The 18,470-nt window shown below is 39.6% G+C and overlaps 1 protein-coding gene across 2 annotated transcripts in view; it reads left to right on the top strand.

Moving 5' to 3' along the window:
• Nucleotides 1-17,756, top strand: part of LOC137385109 (NACHT, LRR and PYD domains-containing protein 3-like) — a 54,525-nt gene extending 36,769 nt beyond the window's left edge. For both annotated transcript variants that reach the window (XM_068059879.1, XM_068059878.1), the window contains exons 10-11: nucleotides 17,286-17,453; nucleotides 17,623-17,756. In XM_068059879.1, coding sequence (XP_067915980.1) covers nucleotides 17,286-17,453; nucleotides 17,623-17,710 — 256 coding nt within the window. In that variant the 3' untranslated portion in view covers nucleotides 17,711-17,756. The remainder of the gene's footprint in view (nucleotides 1-17,285; nucleotides 17,454-17,622) is intronic.
• The last annotated feature ends 714 nt before the right edge of the window (nucleotides 17,757-18,470 follow it).

Below are 18,470 nucleotides of genomic sequence, written 5' to 3'. Positions count from 1 at the left end.
TGAGAAAGGTGTTATTAATAAGATTAGAGTAGAATTTAAAATAGGGATAAAAACAAGAAATGCTGGAAATACTCAGCAGGTCTGACAGCATCTATGGAGAGAGAAGCAAATTTAATGTTTCAGGTCAGTCGCCTTTCATCAGAACTGGCAAAGGTTAGAAATGTAATAGGTTTCAGCAAATAAAGCGGGGGCAGGGCAATAGATAACAAAAGGGAAGGTGTTGATAGGACAGGATCACAGAGAATAATCGACAAGAAGGTCATGGAGCAAAGGCAAACGGTGTGTTAATGGTCATTTGAAAGACAAAGCGTTAGTGCAGAGAGGGTGTTTATGGATGGAAGAATGAACAGCCCTGGCGCAACGCACAAACATGAAAAAAACAGTGGACTGGCACATGGTTAAAAAATGAAAGATGAAGCATACTAAAATAAATGGAGAAGAAAAAAATAAAAAGTAACTGCAAATAAAAAGGTGGGGGGGGGGGGGTCCGTCATGCTCTGAAATTATTGAACTCAATATTCAGTCCAGCATGCTGTAGTGTGCCGACTTGGTAAATGAGATGCTGTTCCTCGAGGTTGCATTGATGTTCACTGGAAAACTGCAGCAATCCCAGGACAGATATGTGAGCATGAGACCAGGGGTGTGTGTTGAAATGGTCAGCAACTGGAAGCTCGGGATCATGCTTTTGGACTGAATGGAGGTGTTCCGCAAAGCGGTCACCCAATCTGTGTTTGGTCTCCCCAGTGTAGAGGAGACCACATTGTGAGCAGCGAATACAGTATACTACATTTAAAGAAGTACAAGTAAATCACTGCTGCACCTGAAAGGAGTGTTTTGGCCCTTAGATAGTGAGGAGAGAGGAGGTAAAAGGGCAGGTATTACACCTCCTGCGATTGCAGGGGAAGGTGCCATGGGAAGGGAACGAGGTTGTGGGGGTAATGGAGGAGTGGACCAGGGTGTCACGGAGGAAATGGTCCCTTCAGAATGCTTACAGGGGAAGGGAGGGGAAGATGCATTTGGTAGTGACATCACGCTGGAGGTGGCAGAAATGGCAGAGGATGATCCTTTGGGTATGGAGGCTGATGGGGTGGAAAGTGAGGACAAGGGGAACCCTGTCATGGTTCTGGGAGGGAGGGGAAGGGGTGAGGCTAGAGGTGCAGGAAATGGGTTGGACATGGTTGAGGGCCCTGTCAACCACAGCGGGGGTGAATCCTGGATTGAGGAAAAAGGAAGACATCAAAAGCGCTGTCGTGGAAGACTGCATCATCGGAGCAGATGCGTCGGAGATGTTGCAACTGGGAGAATGGAATGGAGTCCTTACAGCAGGCAGGGTGTGAAGAAATGTAGTTAAATATCTGTGGGAGTCGTGGGCTTATAATGGATATTAGTAGACAGCCTATCCCCAGAGATGGAGACAGAGAAGTCGAGGAAGGGAAGGGAAGTGTTAGAGATGGACCATGTCAAGGTGAGAGAAGGGTGGAAATTGGAAGCAAAGTTGATAAAGTTTCCAGTTCAGGGCGGGAGCAGGAAACAGCACCGATACAGTCATCAATGTACTGCACAAAGTTGGGGGGAGGGGGTGCGGTGGTTCTGAATAGGACTGGAACAAGGAATGTTCGACATATCCCACAAAAAGTCAGGGTACCCATAGCAACACCTTTCACTTGAAGGAAGTGAGTAGAATTAAAGGAGAAGTTGTTCAATGTAAGAACAAGTTCAGTCAGGCGGAGGCAGGTGGTGGCGGATGGGGACCGGTTAGACCTCTGTTCAAGGAAGAAGCAGAGAGCCCTCAAACCACCCTGGTGGGAGATGGAGGTGTAGAGAGATTGGCTGTCCATATTGAAGAGAAGGCAGTTGGAGCCAGGAAACTGGAAATTGTCAAAAGAGTCACAGATGTAGGTGGGAAGAGACTGCACCAGGAGATAAAAGTTAGAGTCAAGATAGGAAGAAATACGTTCAGTGGGGCAGGAACAGACTAAAACAATGGGTCTGCCGGGACAGTCCTGTTTGTGGATTTTTCTGTCCATTAACTCTCTCTCTCGGCGCTAATGCTTTGTCTTTCAGCATACTATTAACATACCGTTTGCCTTTGCTCCAATGCTTCTAGTCAGTTATTCTCTGTGAACCTGTCCTATCAAAACCTTCCCTTTTGTTATCTCTTGTCCAACCCCCACTTTATTTGCTGAAAACATTTCGAACATTTGCCAGTTCTGATGAAGGGTCACTGACCTGAAATGTTAACTCTGCTTCTCTCTCCTCAGATGCTGTCAGACCTGCTGAGTATTTCCAGAATTTCTTGTTTTTATTTCAGATTTCCAGCACCTGCATTATTTTGCTTTTATTTAAAATAGGGAGTCAGGCTTGTGGAACTTTTAAATATATTGGTTTAGATATTAAGCAGAGTGGGTCTGAAAATTTTTTAAATCATCAATCCTATTTAGTGGGTGTTACTCCCCTTCCCAGTTAATCGGACTTGGACATCACAAGAAGATGATGTTATATCTGTAGAAGAGAAGAACAATTGCGAAGCTTGATTGGTCAGTTGAACTGTTTGGACACTCAGAGGAGATCAGAGACTAGTTTTTATGTGTTGGGGTGAAGTGCTACAATGAAACATCCGAAAGTCGAGAATATTTTATTTACCCTTAAAACATTCTAGAATTAAATTGATTAAATCTGGAGAAATGTGTGTTTAAGTTCCCATCCCTAGGTGACCCAAAGAACATGAAACTAGTCATTTTTACCGATGGTTCACATGCGAATCTTCCTGATGGGTATTCTAGTGCAGCTGGTTTCATAATATTACTGATGGGTGAAAATGGGAGACACTGGCCGGAATTTTACTCTGGACGGATGGAAGCCAGACTCCGATGTAAATGTCAGTGCCAATCCCGCTCAGCCTGAGGATCCGTCCCATATTTTACGGATCTCCAGGCTTTAATTGGCATGAGGTGGGACTTCCACCCACTTGAGGGAGGAATTCCCGCCTGAGTGAGCAGTGGGCACTGCTGACACTGCAGCCCAGCTGATGGAGGAGGACGCAATGGAACCAGGACAGAAGGTATGTTCAGGCAGCCTCACCAGGGAAATTTTTTTTTAGATTAGATTAGAGATACAGCACTGAAACAGGCCCTTCGGCCCACCGAGTCTGTGCCGAACATCAACCACCCATTTATACTAATCCTACACTAATCCCATATTCCTACCAAACACCCCCACCTGTCCCTATATTTCCCTACCACCTACCTATACTAGTGACAATTTATAATGGCCAATCTACCTATCAACCTGCAAGTCTTTTGGCTTGTGGGAGGAAACCGGAGCACCTGGAGAAAACCCACGCAGACACAGGGAGAACTTGCAAACTCCACACAGGCAGCACCCGGAATCGAACCCGGGTCCCTGGAGCTGTGAGGCTGCGGTGCTAACCACTGCGCCGCCCCTGCGCCACTGTGCCACCCCGTTGGTCATGAATTGGTCATGCCCTGGTGAGGCTAGGGTGGTCGTTTGAGGGGAGGGGTGGCGTCTTGGATCCCGGGGTTGGGTTGGGAGGCGGGTCGGCCCACAATCGGGCACCCTGTGCCCGTTTGCCAAGCCCACACCCCAGGTGCGGAAAGGCCGACAGCTATAGCTGGGTGGCCTTTCACGTCCCTGGCAGACCCGCTTTCCACGGGTAAAATACCCGTGGAGGTGGGTGAGGGCCCTAAGGGACTGTTAAGTGGCCACTTAAAGGTCTTGATTGGCCTGGGGCGGGCGGACCGCTTCTCGCCCCCCTGCCGGACCTCCGTAAACCTGGTCGGAGGTGGAATTGGGTCGGTTAGGCCTCCAAGAGCCTGCCGCTCAATTTTATGCGGCCCCCCCCCCCCCCCCACGCCACCATCCGACTCGCTGGGGCTGCATAAAATTCCGGCCACTGTTCTTCAGCTCGGGAAACTAAGAAAATAAAAAGGGTTGTTTAAAGTACTTCAGCCAATTGACACACTGGCCCTTGTGGGGGCAGTGGATATGGGATATTGTCAAATATTGTAAGTGTGATTCTATACAAGGGGTGTAATGAAGATCACATACTCATTGAATGTTATGTAGATAATTGTTCATTGTTGGATAATGCACATTCTACTAAAAGTGTCAGAAAAGGTTACAGATCGACCTTGCTGGCTTGAAAGAAATGTCGGGGAGAAAGGAAATCTCTAAAATTAAATGGGTAGGTGCAAGTCATCAAGTGTTTGATGTTTTTACAAAAGGAAATGTTTGTGTGAAGAAATTGTTAGTGGTCTTCAAGGATTTCACAATGTAGTGCCTTGTGCAGAATATGGAGGTTTTTGCTTTGATTTTTTTGTTGAAATTTTGTTTGTGCATATTGGCTCTAATTTTTATTGAAAGAGAAAGAAGGGAATCTGTTAATTGTATATCAATGGTGTTTAATATGTGGGCAGTGGTCATTAACAGGGGGTTCAGTTGAGCACATACATAGAGACACTTATTGAAAATGTGTGGCTGAGTGAGGAATTGTATGTCAATAATGGTTAACTCGAACTAAATGTAAGATTGAGTAAAGATTAACTGCAGTATTAGACTTCACCAGCTGCCTTTCCAGAGTAAAATAGTAAGTACCAGACTCTGTGAGGACAGTGAACAATTATCATTAGTATCAATAATAGTGTTATAATATACAGTGTACATTAATGGTATCAGTAATAGTGTTATTAATGAACGCTGTACATTATTATCAGTATCAGTAATAGTGTTATTAATGAACGATGTACATTATCGTTAGTATCAGTAATAGTGTTAGTAATGAACGGTGTATATTATTAGTATCAGTAATAGTGTTATTAATGAACGCTGTATTTATTATTAGTATCAGTAACAGTGTTATTAATGAACGCTGTACATTATTATTAGTATCAATAATAGTGTTATAAACGAACGCTGTACATTATTATTAGTATCAGTAATAGTGTTATTAACGAATGCTGTACATTATTATTAGTATCAGCAATAGTGTTATTAAGAAATGGTGTACATTATTAGTGTCAGTAATAGCATTATTAATGAACATTGTACATTATTAGTATCAGTAAAAGCGTTATTAAAGAAACCTGTACGTTATTAATATCAGAAATAGCGTTATTAATGAACACTGTATATTATTATTAGTATTAGGAATAGTGTTAATAATTAACACTATTCCTAATACTAATAATAATATACAGTGTTCATTAATAATATCAGCAATAGTGCTTTCAATGAACAATGTGCATTATTATTAGTATCAGTAATGGTGTTATTAATGAATGCTGTACATTATTATGAGTATCAGTCGTAATGTTATGAATGAACACTGAACATTATTATTTTCAGTAATAGAGTTATTAATGAACGATGTTCATTATTATCAGTGTCAGTAATAATTTTCTTCATGAACACTGTACATTATTATTAATATCAGTAATAGTTTTATTAATGAACGATGTACATTATTATTAGTATCATTAAAAGTGTTATTAATGAACACTGCACAGTATTAGCATTAGTAATATTGTTATTAATGAACGATGTACATTATTACTATCAGTAATAGTGTTATTAATGAACGCTGTACATTATTAGTATCAGTAATAGTGTTATTAATGAACGCTGTACATTGTTAGCATCAGTAATAGTTTTAATAATAATATACAGTGTTCATTAATAATATCAGTAATAGTGTTATCAATGAACAATGTGCATTATTATTAGTATCAGTAATGGTGTTATTAATGAACGCTGCACATTATTATGAGTATCAGTAATATTGTTATTAATGAACGCTGTTCATTATTATTAGTATCAGTGATAGTGTTATTAATGATGTACATTATTATTAGTATCAGTAATAGTGTTATGAATGAACATTGTACATTATTATGAGTATCAGTAATGGTGTTATTAATGAATGCTGTACATTATTATGAGTATCAGTAATAGCGTTATTAATGAACGCTGCACATTATTATGAGTATCAGTAATATTGTTATTAATGAACGCTGTTCATTATTATTAGTATCAGTGATAGTGTTATTAATGATGTACATTATTATTAGTATCAGTAATAGTGTTATGAATGAACATTGTACATTATTATGAGTATCAGTAATAGTGTTATTAATGAACGCTGCACATTATTATGAGTATCAGTAATAGTGTTATTAACGAATGCTGTACATTATTATTAGTATCAGCAATAGTGTTATTAAGGAATGGTGTACATTATTAGTGTCAGTAATAGCATTATTACTGAACATTGTACATTATTAGTATCTTTCTTTCTTTCTTTCTTTTGGGCCTCCTTATCTCGAGAGACAATGGATATGCGCCTGGAGGTGGTCAGTGGTTTGTGAAGCAGCGCCTGGAGTGGCTATAAAGGCCAATTCTGGAGTGACAGGCTCTTCCACAGGTGCTGCAGAGAAATTTGTTTGTTGGGGCTGTTGCACAGTTGGCTCTCCCCTTGCGCCTCTGTCTTTTTTCCTGCCAACTATTAGTATCAGTATTAGTAACAATTATTAGTATCAGTAAAAGCGTTATTAATGAAACCTGTACGTTATTATTAATATCACAAATAGCGTTATTAATGAACACTGTATATTATTATTAGTATTAGGAATAGTGTTAATAATAATATACAGTGTTCATTAATAATATCAGTAATAGTGCTTTCAATGAACAATGTGCATTATTATTAGTATCAGTAATGGTGTTATTAATGAATGCTGTACATTATTATTAGTATCAGTAATGGTGTTATTAATGAATGCTGTACATTATTATGAGTATCAGTCGTAATGTTATGAACGAACGCTGAACATTATTAGTTTCAGTAATAGAGTTATTAATGAACGATGTTCATTATTATCAGTGTCAGTAATAATTTTCTTCATGAACGCTGTACATTATTATTAATATCAGTAATAGTTTTATTAATGAACGATGTACATTATTATTAGTATCATTAAAAGTGTTATTAATGAACACTGCACAGTACTAGTATTAGTAATAGTGTAATTAATGAACGCTGTACATTATTACTATCAGTAATAGTGTTATAAACGAACGCTGTACATTACTATTAGTATCAGTAATAGTGTTATAAACGAACGCTGTACATTATTATTAGTATCAGTAATAGTGTTATAAACGAACGCTGTACATTATTATTAGTATCAGTAATAGTGTTATAAACGAACGCTGTACATTACTATTAGTATCAGTAATAGTGTTATTAATGAACGCTGTACATTATTATTAGTATCAGTAATAGTGTTATAAACGAATGCTGCACATTGTTATTAGTATCAGTAATAGTGTTATAAACGAACGCTGTACATTATTATTAGTATCAGTAATAGTGTTATAAACGAACGCTGTACATTACTATTAGTATCAGTAATAGTGTTATAAACGAACGCTGTACATTATTATTAGTATCAGTAATAGTGTTATTAACGAATGCTGTACATTATTATTAGTATCAGCAATAGTGTTATTAATGAATGCTGTACATTATTATGAGTATCAGTCGTAATGTTATGAATGAACGCTGAACATTATTAGTTTCAGTAATAGAGTTATTAATGAACGATGTTCATTATTATCAGTGTCAGTAATAATTTTCTTCATGAACACTGTATATTATTATTAATATCATTAATAGTTTTATTAATGAACGATGTACATTATTACTATCAGTAATAGTGTTATTAATGAAAGCTGTGCATTATTAGTATCAGTAATAGTTTTAATAATAATATACAGTGTTCATTAATAATATCAGTAATAGTGTTATCAATGAACAATGTGCATTATTATTAGTATCAGTAATAGTGTTATTAATGAACGCTGTACATTATTATGAGTATCAGTAATAGTGTTATTAATGAACGCTGTACATTATTATCAGTATCAGTAATAGTGTTATTAATGAACGATGTACATTATCATTAGTATCAGTAATAGTGTTATTAATGAACGCTGTACATTATTATCAGTATCAGTAATAGTGTTATTAATGAACGATGTACATTATCATTAGTATCAGTAATAGTGTTATTAATGAACGATGTACATTATCATTAGTATCAGTAATAGTGTTAGTAATGAACGGTGTATATTATTAGTATCAGTAACAGTGTTATTAATGAACGCTGTACGTTATTATTAGTATCAGTAATAGTGTTATTAACGAATGCTGTACATTATTATTAGTATCAGCAATAGTGTTATTAAGAAATGGTGTACATTATTAGTGTCAGTAATAGCATTATTAATGAACATTGTACATTATTAGTATCAGTAAAAGCGTTATTAAAGAAACCTGTACGTTATTATTAATATCAGAAATAGCGTTATTAATGAACACTGTATATTATTATTAGTATTAGGAATAGTGTTAATAATTAACACTATTCCTAATACTAATAATAATATACAGTGTTCATTAATAATATCAGCAATAGTGCTTTCAATGAACAATGTGCATTATTATTAGTATCAGTAATGGTGTTATTAATGAATGCTGTACATTATTATGAGTATCAGTCGTAATGTTATGAATGAACACTGAACATTATTACTTTCAGTAATAGAGTTATTAATGAACGATGTTCATTATTATCAGTGTCAGTAATAATTTTCTTCATGAACACTGTACATTATTATTAATATCAGTAATAGTTTTATTAATGAACGATGTACATTATTATTAGTATCATTAAAAGTGTTATTAATGAACACTGCACAGTACTAGTATTAGTAATAGTGTTATTAATGAACGCTGTACATTATTACTATCAGTAATAGTGTTATTAATGAACGCTGTACATTATTAGTATCAGTAATAGTTTTAATAATAATATACAGTGTTCATTAATAATATCAGTAATAGTGTTATCAATGAACAATGTGCATTATTATTAGTATCAGTAATGGTGTTATTAATGAACGCTGTACATTATTATGAGTATCAGTAATAGCGTTATTAATGAACGCTGTACATTATTATGAGTATCAGTAATATTGTTAATGAACGCTGCACATTATTATGAGTATCAGTAATATTGTTATTAATGAACGCTGTTCATTATTATTAGTATCAGTGATAGTGTTATGAATGAATACAGTACATTATTATTAGTATCAGTAATATTGTTATTAATGAACGCTGTTCATTATTATTAGTATCAGTGATAGTGTTATGAATGAATGCTGTACATTATTATTGGGATTTGTAATGGTGTTAATGAACGCTGTAAATTATTATAATGTATCAGTGATTGCATTATTACTGAACGGTATACGTTGTTGTTAGTATCAGTAATGGCGTTATTAATGAACACTGTATATTATTATTAGTATCAGTAATAGTGTTATTAATGAACACTGTACATTATTATGAGTATCAGTAATATTGTCACTAATGAATGCTGTACATTATTATTAGTATCAGTAATAGTGTTATTAATGAACATGTGCATTATTATTAGTATCAGTAATGGTGTTATTAATGAATGCTGTACATTATTATGAATATCAGTAATAGCGTTATTTATGAACTCTGTACATTATTATGAGTATCAGTAATATTGTTATTCATGAACGCTGTACTTTATTATTAGTACCAGTAATAGTGTTATTAATGAATGCTGTACATTATTAGTGTCAGTGATAGCGTGATTAATGAACGTTGCACGTTATTATTAGCATCAGTAATAGTGTTATTAATGAATGCTGTACGGTATTATTAGTATCAGAAATAGCATTATTAATGAAAACAGTATATTGTTAGTATCAGTGATATGTTATTTAGGAGCACTGTACATTATTATTTGTATCAGTAATAGTGTTATTAATGAACGCTGTATTTTATTATTAGTATTGGTAATAGTGTCATTCATGAATGCTGTATATTATCATTGGTATCAGTAATAGTTTTAATTATAATATACTGTGTTCATTAATAATATCAGTAATAGTGTTGTCAATGAACATGTGCATTATTATTAGTATCAGTAATGGTGTTATTCGTGAACGCTGTACATTATTATTAGTATCAGTAATGGTGTTATTAATGAACACTGCACATTAATATTAGTATCAGTAATAGTGCTATTGGTGAATGCTGTACATTATTATCAGTAATAGTGCTCTTAATGAACGCTGTACATTATTATTAGTGTCAGCCATTGTGTTATTTATGAACGCTGTACATTATTATTAGTATCAGTTATAGTGTTATCAATTAACTCTGTACATTAATATTAGTATCAGTAATAGTGTTATTAGTGAATGCTGTACATTATTATTATCAGTAATAGTGTTATTAAGGAACGCTGTAGATTATTCGTGTCAGTAATAGTGTTAATGGTGAATGCTGTACATTATTATCAGTAATAGTGTTATTAATTAACTCTGTACATTAATATTAGAATCAGCAATAGCGTTATGAATGAATGCTGTTCATTATTAGTATCAGTAATAGTGTTATTAATTAACGCTGTACATTATTATTAGTATCAGTAATGGTGCTTTTAATGAACGCTGTACATTATTAATAGTATCAGTAGTAGTGTTATGAATGAACGCTGAACATTATTAGTTTCAGTAATAGAATTATTAATGAATGATGTTCATTATTATGTGTCAGTAATAATTTTCTTCATGAACATTGTACATTATTATTACTATCAGTAAAAGTGTTATTAAAGAACGCTGCACGTTATTAGTGTTAGTAATAGTGTTATTAATGAACGCTGTACATTATTAGTATCGGTAATAGTGTTATTAATGAACGCTGTATATTATTAGTCACAGTAATAGTGTTATTAATTAATGCTGTACATTATTATTAGAATCGGTAATAGTGTTATTAATGAAAGATGTACATTGTTAATAGTATCAGTAATAGCGTTATTCTTGAACCATGTACATTATTATTAGTATCAGCAGTAGTGTTATTAATGAATGCTCTACTTTTAATTAGTATCAGTAATAGTGTTATTAATGAACGATGTTCATTATTATTAGTGTCAGTAATAATGTTCTTCATGAACATTGTACATTATTATTAGCGTCAGTAATAGTGTTATTAATGTGTGATGTTCATTTTAGCCCTAACTACAAGCCAACAGCTAGTTTATGTTACCTGGGCCCACGACCCTCCCCCAGCCATACCTGCTCTTTGCTTTCTCCGGATGAAACTGAAAAGTACAGCTGGTGATACTTTGATCTCCGATCCTGCTGTCTTAACCGTCCTGAGTGTCCGCGGCCACGGCGTGCGGTAAGTCCATTGAAGAGAAGAAGGAGCAGCGGGACCCTACGGAAGCCTTGCTAAAAGGTGCCCGAACACCCAAAAAGCCACAAATGGCTCCTCGGCCGCAAACTCAAAGCGCCCGCCTGAGATGGCTGGGAGAGCATCTGCAGTGCACTGTCGGCAATGCTGGTATCGGCGCACAAGGATGTTGCTCACCTCCCGAAGGACGCGGACGAGATTTCCAGGCATCGATGGTGGGAACTGAGGAAATGGCTTATTACCTGCAACCCCTTCCCCCCCTTCCCCTTCCCAGCTCCACTTTCTCAGCCCACACCCCCACACCCCCTACCCCCTCACAACCCCTCCACAGACCCCCGCACCATCTTCCCTCTGCACCCCTTTCCCTGCACCCCCTACCCCCTTACAGCCCCCTTCCCAGCTCCCCCTCACAACCCCTTCCCTCCACCCCTCCCCCTCGCACCCCCTCCTCCCACCGGCATCATCCTACAGCTGTGTAGGGGCCCTAACAACCCCACTGCCTTGTGGGCGTCTCGGGGGAGACCAAGGCTAAGGGAGTAAACCCGAACAGAATATCTGGAGCGGAACCCCGTAGGCGGTCATGTGTCACCTTTGGCATGTTTCCGGCAGTTCCTGCAGCCATACCGGTGCCAAACGTCGTGCTCTGCACTCCTTTGGACTCCACCAGAAAGGCCGAGGGGGGGTTTTGACGATTGGGCAACTTTCAACCTCCATACACTCGACGAGGCATGCGCCATGGAGAGGTCACTCCATAGTTGCCTCACAGGGACTGAAACAACACAGAAAGCAGCAGTTACGGGTTATAAGTCCAGCTAAATTGGCGTAGAGATTGGGAACCACGGGTTGACTTTGTCGGTGGGAGAGGTCATCGCACCTCACTGGACAGCTACTGCCCGCCTCAAACCGGGCAGCCCCCGGTCAATAAGGTTCTGTCCCTCCACGGTCCACCTGCTTCATTAGGTCTTGGAGCTCAGGGTCATTGCCGGAAAGGTGGACTGCAACACCGCACCAAACAACATGAAAAAAGGAAAGAAGGTACCAGCCCTTCACTTTGCAAGCTGGAACGTCAGAACTATGTGTCCTGGCCTGTCGCAAGACCTTACACAAATCAACGATTCTCGGAAGACCGCCATCATTAACAATGAGTTCAATAGACTCAATGTAGACATTGCAGCACTTCAGGAGACACACCTTCCCGCGAGTGGATCTCTAGCAGAGCAAGACTACACCTTCTTCTGGCAGGGCAGGGATCCTGAAGAACCAAGAGAGCATGGAATGGGCATCACCATCAGAAACCCCTAGCTCAGCATGATAGAGCCTCCCTCAAATGGCTCGGAATGCATACTGTCCATCCGACTGCTCACCACCTCTGGTCCAGTACACCTACTCAGCATCTAAGCTCCAACACTCTGCTCCCCACATGAAGCTAAAGACCAGTTCTATGAGGAACTCCATAACATCATTAGCAGCATCCCCAACACTGAACACCTGTTCCTGCTGCGGGACTTTAATGCCAGTGTTGGGGCCGACCATGACTCATGGCCCTCCTGCCTTGGGTGCTATGGCGTTGGAAGGATGAATGAGAATGGACAGAGACTGCTTGAGTTGTGCACAACTCATCATAACCTCTGCATCACCAACTCGTTCTTTCACACTCAACCCTGTCACCAGGTTTCATGGAGACACCCAAGATCGCGTTGTTGGCACCAGCTAGACCTCATCGTCACAAGGTGAGCCTCCTTAAACAGTGTTAAAATCACACGCAGCTTCCACAGTGTGGACTGCGACACTGACCACTCCCTGGTGTGCAGCAAGGTTAGACTCAGACCAAAGAAGTTGCATCATTCCAAGCAGAAGGGCCACCCGCGCATCAACAAGAGCAGAATTTCTCATCCACAGCTGTTACAAAAATTTCTAAATTCACTTGTAACAGCCCTTCAAAACACTCCCACAGGGGATGCTGAGACCAAGTGGGCCCACATCAGAGACGCCATCTATGAGTCAGCTTTGACCACCGACGGCAAACGTGCGAAGAGAAATGCAGACTGGTTTCAATCTCATAATGAAAAGCTGGAACCTGTCATAGCCGCTAAACGCATTGCACTGTTGAACTACAAGAAAGCCCCCAGTGAGTTAACATCCGTAGCACTTAAAGCAGCCAGTAGCACTGCACAAAGAACAGCCAGACGCTGCGCAAATGACTACTGGCAACACCTATGCAGTTATATTCAGCTGGCCTCAGACACCAGAAACATCAGAGGAATGTATGATGGCATTAAGAGAGCTTTTGTGCCAACCATCAAGAAGATCACCCCCCCCCCCCTCAAATCTAAATCAGGGGACACAATCACTGAACAACGTAAACAAATCGACCAGTGGGTTGAGCACTACCTTGAACTGTATTCCAGGGAGAATGTTGTCACTGAGACCGCCCTCAATGCAGCCCAGTCTCTGCCAGTCATGGATGAGCTGGACATACAGCCAACAAAATCGGAACTCAGTGATGCCATTGATTCTCGAGCCAGTGGAAAAGTCCCTGGGAAGGACAGCATTACCCCTGAAATAATCAAGAGTGCCAAGCCTGCTATACTCTCAGCACTACATGAACTGCTATGCCTGTGCTGGGACGAGGGAGCAGTACCACAGGACATGCGCGATGCCAATATCATTACCCTCTATAAAAACAAAGGTGACCGCGGTGACTGCAACAACTACCGTGGAATCTCCCTGCTCAGCATAGTGGGGAAAGTCTTTGCTCGAGTCGCTCTAAACAGGCTCCAGAAGCTGGCTGAGCACATCTAACCTGACGTGCAGTGTGCCTTTCGTGCAGAGAGATCGACCGTTGACATGCTGTTCTCCCTTCATCAGATACAGGAGAAATGCCGCGAACAACAGATGCCCCTCTACATTGTTTTCATTGATCTCACCAAAGCCTTTGACCTCGTCAGCAGACGTAGTCTCTTCAGACTACTAGAAAAGATTGGATGTCCACCAAAGCTACTAAGTATCATCACCTCATTCCATGTCAATATGAAAGACATAATTCAACAGGGCGGCACCTCATCAGACCCCTTTCCTATCCTGAGTGGCGTGAAACAGGGTTGTGTTCTCGCACCCACACTTTTTCGGATTTTCTTCTGCCTGCTGCTCTCACATGCGTTCAAGTCTTCAGAAGAAGGAATTTTCCTCCACACAAGATCAGGGGGCAGTTTGTTCAACCTTGCCCATCTAAGAGCGAAGTCCAAAGTACGGAATGTCTTCATCAGGGAGCTCCTCTTTGCTGACGATGCTGCTTTAACATCTCACACTGAAGAGTACCTGCAGAGTTTCATCGACAGGTTTGCGGCTGCCTGCAATGAATTTGGCCTAACCATCAGCCTCAAGAAAATGAACATCATGGGACAGGACGTCAGAAATGCTCCATCCATCAATATTGACCACCACGCTCTGGAGGTGGTTCAAGAGTTCACCTACCTAGGCTCAACTATCACCAGTAACCTGTCTCTAGATGCAGAAATCAACAAGCACATGCGAAAGGCTTCCACTGCTATGTCCAGACTGGCCAAGAGAGTGTGGGAAAATGGTGCACTGACAAGGAACACACAAGTCCGAATGTATCAAGCCTGTGTCCTCAGTACCTTGCTCTATGGCAGCGAGGCTTGGACAATGTATGTCAGCCAAGAGCGACGTCTCAATTCATTCCATCTTCGCTGCCTCCGGAGAATACTTGGCATCAGGTGGCAGGACCGTATCTCCGACACAGAAGTCCTCGAGGCAGCCAACATCCCCAGCTTATACACACTACTGAGTCAGCGGCGCTTGAGATGGCTTGGCCATGTGAGCCGCATGGAAGATGGCAGGATCCCCAAAGACACATTGTGCAGCGAGCTCGCCACTGGTATCAGACCCACCGGCCGTCCATGTCTGCGCTTTAAAGACGTCTGCAAACGCAACATGAAGGCCTGTGACATTGATCAGAAGTCGTGGGAGTCAGTTGCCAGCGTTCGCCAGAGCTGGCGGGCAGCCATAAAGGCGGGGCTAAAGTGTGGCGAGTCGAAGAGACTGAGCGATTGGCCGGAAAAAAGACAGAAGCGCAAGGGGAGAGCCAACTGTGTAACAGCCCCGACAAACAAATTTTTCTGCAGCACATGTGGAAGAGCCTGTCACTCTAGAATTGGCCTTTATAGCCACTCCAGGCGCTGCTCCACACACCACTGACCACCTCCAGGCGCTTACCCATTGTCTCTCGAGATAAGGAGGTCAAAGATGAGATGAGATGGGAGATGAATGTATGATGTGCATTATTATTAGTGTCAGTAATAGCGTTATTAATGAACCATGTACAATATTATTAGCATCAGTAATAGTGTTATTAATGAATGCTGTACATTATTATTGGCATCAGTATTAGTGTTCTTAATGAGCGCTCTTCATTATTATCAGTGTCAGTATTGTTAGTATCAGTAACATTGTTATGAGCGAATGCTGTACATTATTATTAGTATCAGTGATAGTGTTAATAATGGACGCTCTTCATTATTATCAGTGTCAGTAATAGTATTAATGAACGTTGCACATTATTATTAGTATCAGTAATAGTGCTGTTAATGAACGCTTAACATTATTAGTAATAGTGTTATTAATGAACGATGCAGATCATTTTTGTATCGTAATAGTGTTATTAATAACAGTACATTATTATTTGTATTAGTAATAGCATTATTAACGAACCCTGTACATTATTATTATTGTCAGTAATAGTGTTATTAATGAACGCTGTACTTTATTATTAGCACCAGTAATAGTGTTATGAATGAACACTGTACATTGTTATTCGTGTCAGTATGAGTGTTATTAATGAACACAGTACGTTATTATTAGCATCAGTAATAGCGTTATTCACGAATGCTGTACATTATTAGTATCAGTAATAGTGTTATTACTGAACGCTGTCCATTATTAGTATCAGTAATAGCGTTATTAATGAACGATGTATATTATTAGTATCAGTAACAGTGTTATTAATGAATGATGTACATTATTATTAGTGCCAGTCATAGTGTTTCTAATGAACGCTGTACATTATTATTAGTATCAGTAATAGTATTAATGAATGCTGCACATTATTGGTATCAGTAATAGTGTTATTAATGAACGCTGTGCATTATTATTAGTGCCAGTTATAGCGTTATTAATGGTCACTGTACATTATTATTAGTATCTGTAATCGCGTTATTAATGAACCATGAACATTATTATTGGTATCAGTAATAGTTAGTTAGTTAGTTAGTTAGAGATACAGCACTGAAACAGGCCCTTCGGCCCACCGAGTCTGTGCCGGCCATCAGCCACCCATTTGTACTAATCCTACACTAATTCCATATTCCTACCACATCCCCACCTGTCCCTATATTTCCCTACCGCCTCCCTCTACTAGGGGCAATTTATAATGGCCAATTTACCTATCAACCTGCAAGTCTTTAGGCATGTTATTGCTATGTTAGTGTTTTTAATGAACGATGTCCATTATTATTGGGATCAGTAATAGCGTTATTAATGAACCATATACATTATTAATATCAGTAATAATGTTATTAATGAACGATGTGCATTATTATTAGTATCGGTAGCTTTATTAATGAACGCTGTACTGTACATTATTATTATCGGTAATAGCGGCATCAACGAATGCTGTGCATTATTTGTACATTATTATCAGTAATATCGTTCTTAACGAACGCTATACAGCATTATCAGTATCAGTAATAGTCTTATTAACGAATGCTGTCTATTATTGTTAGTATCAGTAATAGCGTTATTAATGAACGCTGTACATTATTATCAGTATCAGTAATAGTGTTGTTCATGAACGCTGTACATTATTATTAGTATCAGTAATAACGTTATCAATGAACCGTGGAGATTTGCACTGATTCCTGTTATTTCTCTCTGATCCCAGGCTTAGGGATGTCGGTCTCACAGATGCTTGTGCCCAGGATATCGCCTCTGCTCTCAGTTCAAACCAGTCACTGATGGAGCTCAACCTGGAATCAAACTCCTTCACAGACCGATCTGTCCCCGTTCTCCGCCGCCTCATACTGAACTGCAGGAGTCTGGAGCGGATCCAGTGAGTGTTTGTGTTAATGTTTAATGTAATAAATAAAGTATAAATCAGATTTGGTCACTTTTATGAGTAATATTTCTGTAATTATTTTTTAAATATTAACCCCAGTCTCCCTGTTATTTACTTTATTGCTCAATCTCTTTGTTTCCTGTTCATCTTTAATCTGTTTCAGGTTGGGGCGGAATCAGTTCAGTCGAAATGGAGAGAATCAGTTGAAGTCGCTGCAGGGTACAAGACCTCGACTGGATGTGGGTGTGTGAACATTTCAATTTATAAACATCACTGTTTCTCTCCAAATAAACATTTTTGGCCAATTTTCTGTCCTTCCCCTTTAATTGGCCGTGCTCCAGGTTTAAATCCTATTGGCTGTTTCACTGTTTCGAGTTCGAGCTGAGCGAGTGTCATCTCCCATTGTGACGTCAGAGACCCAGCAACAGGGTCACGTGACTCAGCCGCCCGGCCCCACAGCGCTGCTTCTGCAGGATATCCGGGACTGAATGTTCCCCAATGGGGCACTGGGGAAATGTACAGACAGGAAGGGTCCAGGGTGGGGCTCAGTCTGGGCTGCAGTGGGACACTGGTAATTACACTCAATATCCCTGGGTTTGGGAACTACATTGTCCAGGACACAGCAAGGGAGAAGGTTTTAAAAAGAGTGCTGGAACGCCGCTCCCTCCCACGATCGCAGCCATTTTACCCCGCACCGAGAAAGAGGGAGAGAGTGGAAAGATAGACAGGATATGGGAAGGAGGCTGTGGGTGGTGGAGAGAGCAGGCGTGGAGGAAGAAGTGGCGAGGGCACGGATTCGTTTGTAATGTCCACACAATCCTGCACATGCAGCTATCCTGCAGCTCCGATCTAAATATAAAGCTCACTGAAGTGATACCAGATCAAGTTCTAGCTTTGGCTCTTTTGACAACCCAGAAGCAGCTCACTGCCAGTGCTCATGCTGAATACGAACTCCCAGAATTTATCTGTTCCAGCTTCCAAAATGTGAGAAAACCCTTTTCAAAATGCCCA

The sequence above is a fragment of the Heterodontus francisci genome, chromosome 28, assembly GCF_036365525.1.
Source record: "Heterodontus francisci isolate sHetFra1 chromosome 28, sHetFra1.hap1, whole genome shotgun sequence".
Taxonomy (NCBI): Eukaryota; Metazoa; Chordata; class Chondrichthyes; order Heterodontiformes; family Heterodontidae; genus Heterodontus; species Heterodontus francisci.
Note: the sequence above shows the minus strand (reverse complement) of the source record. Positions and strands in the feature narration are given on the sequence as shown.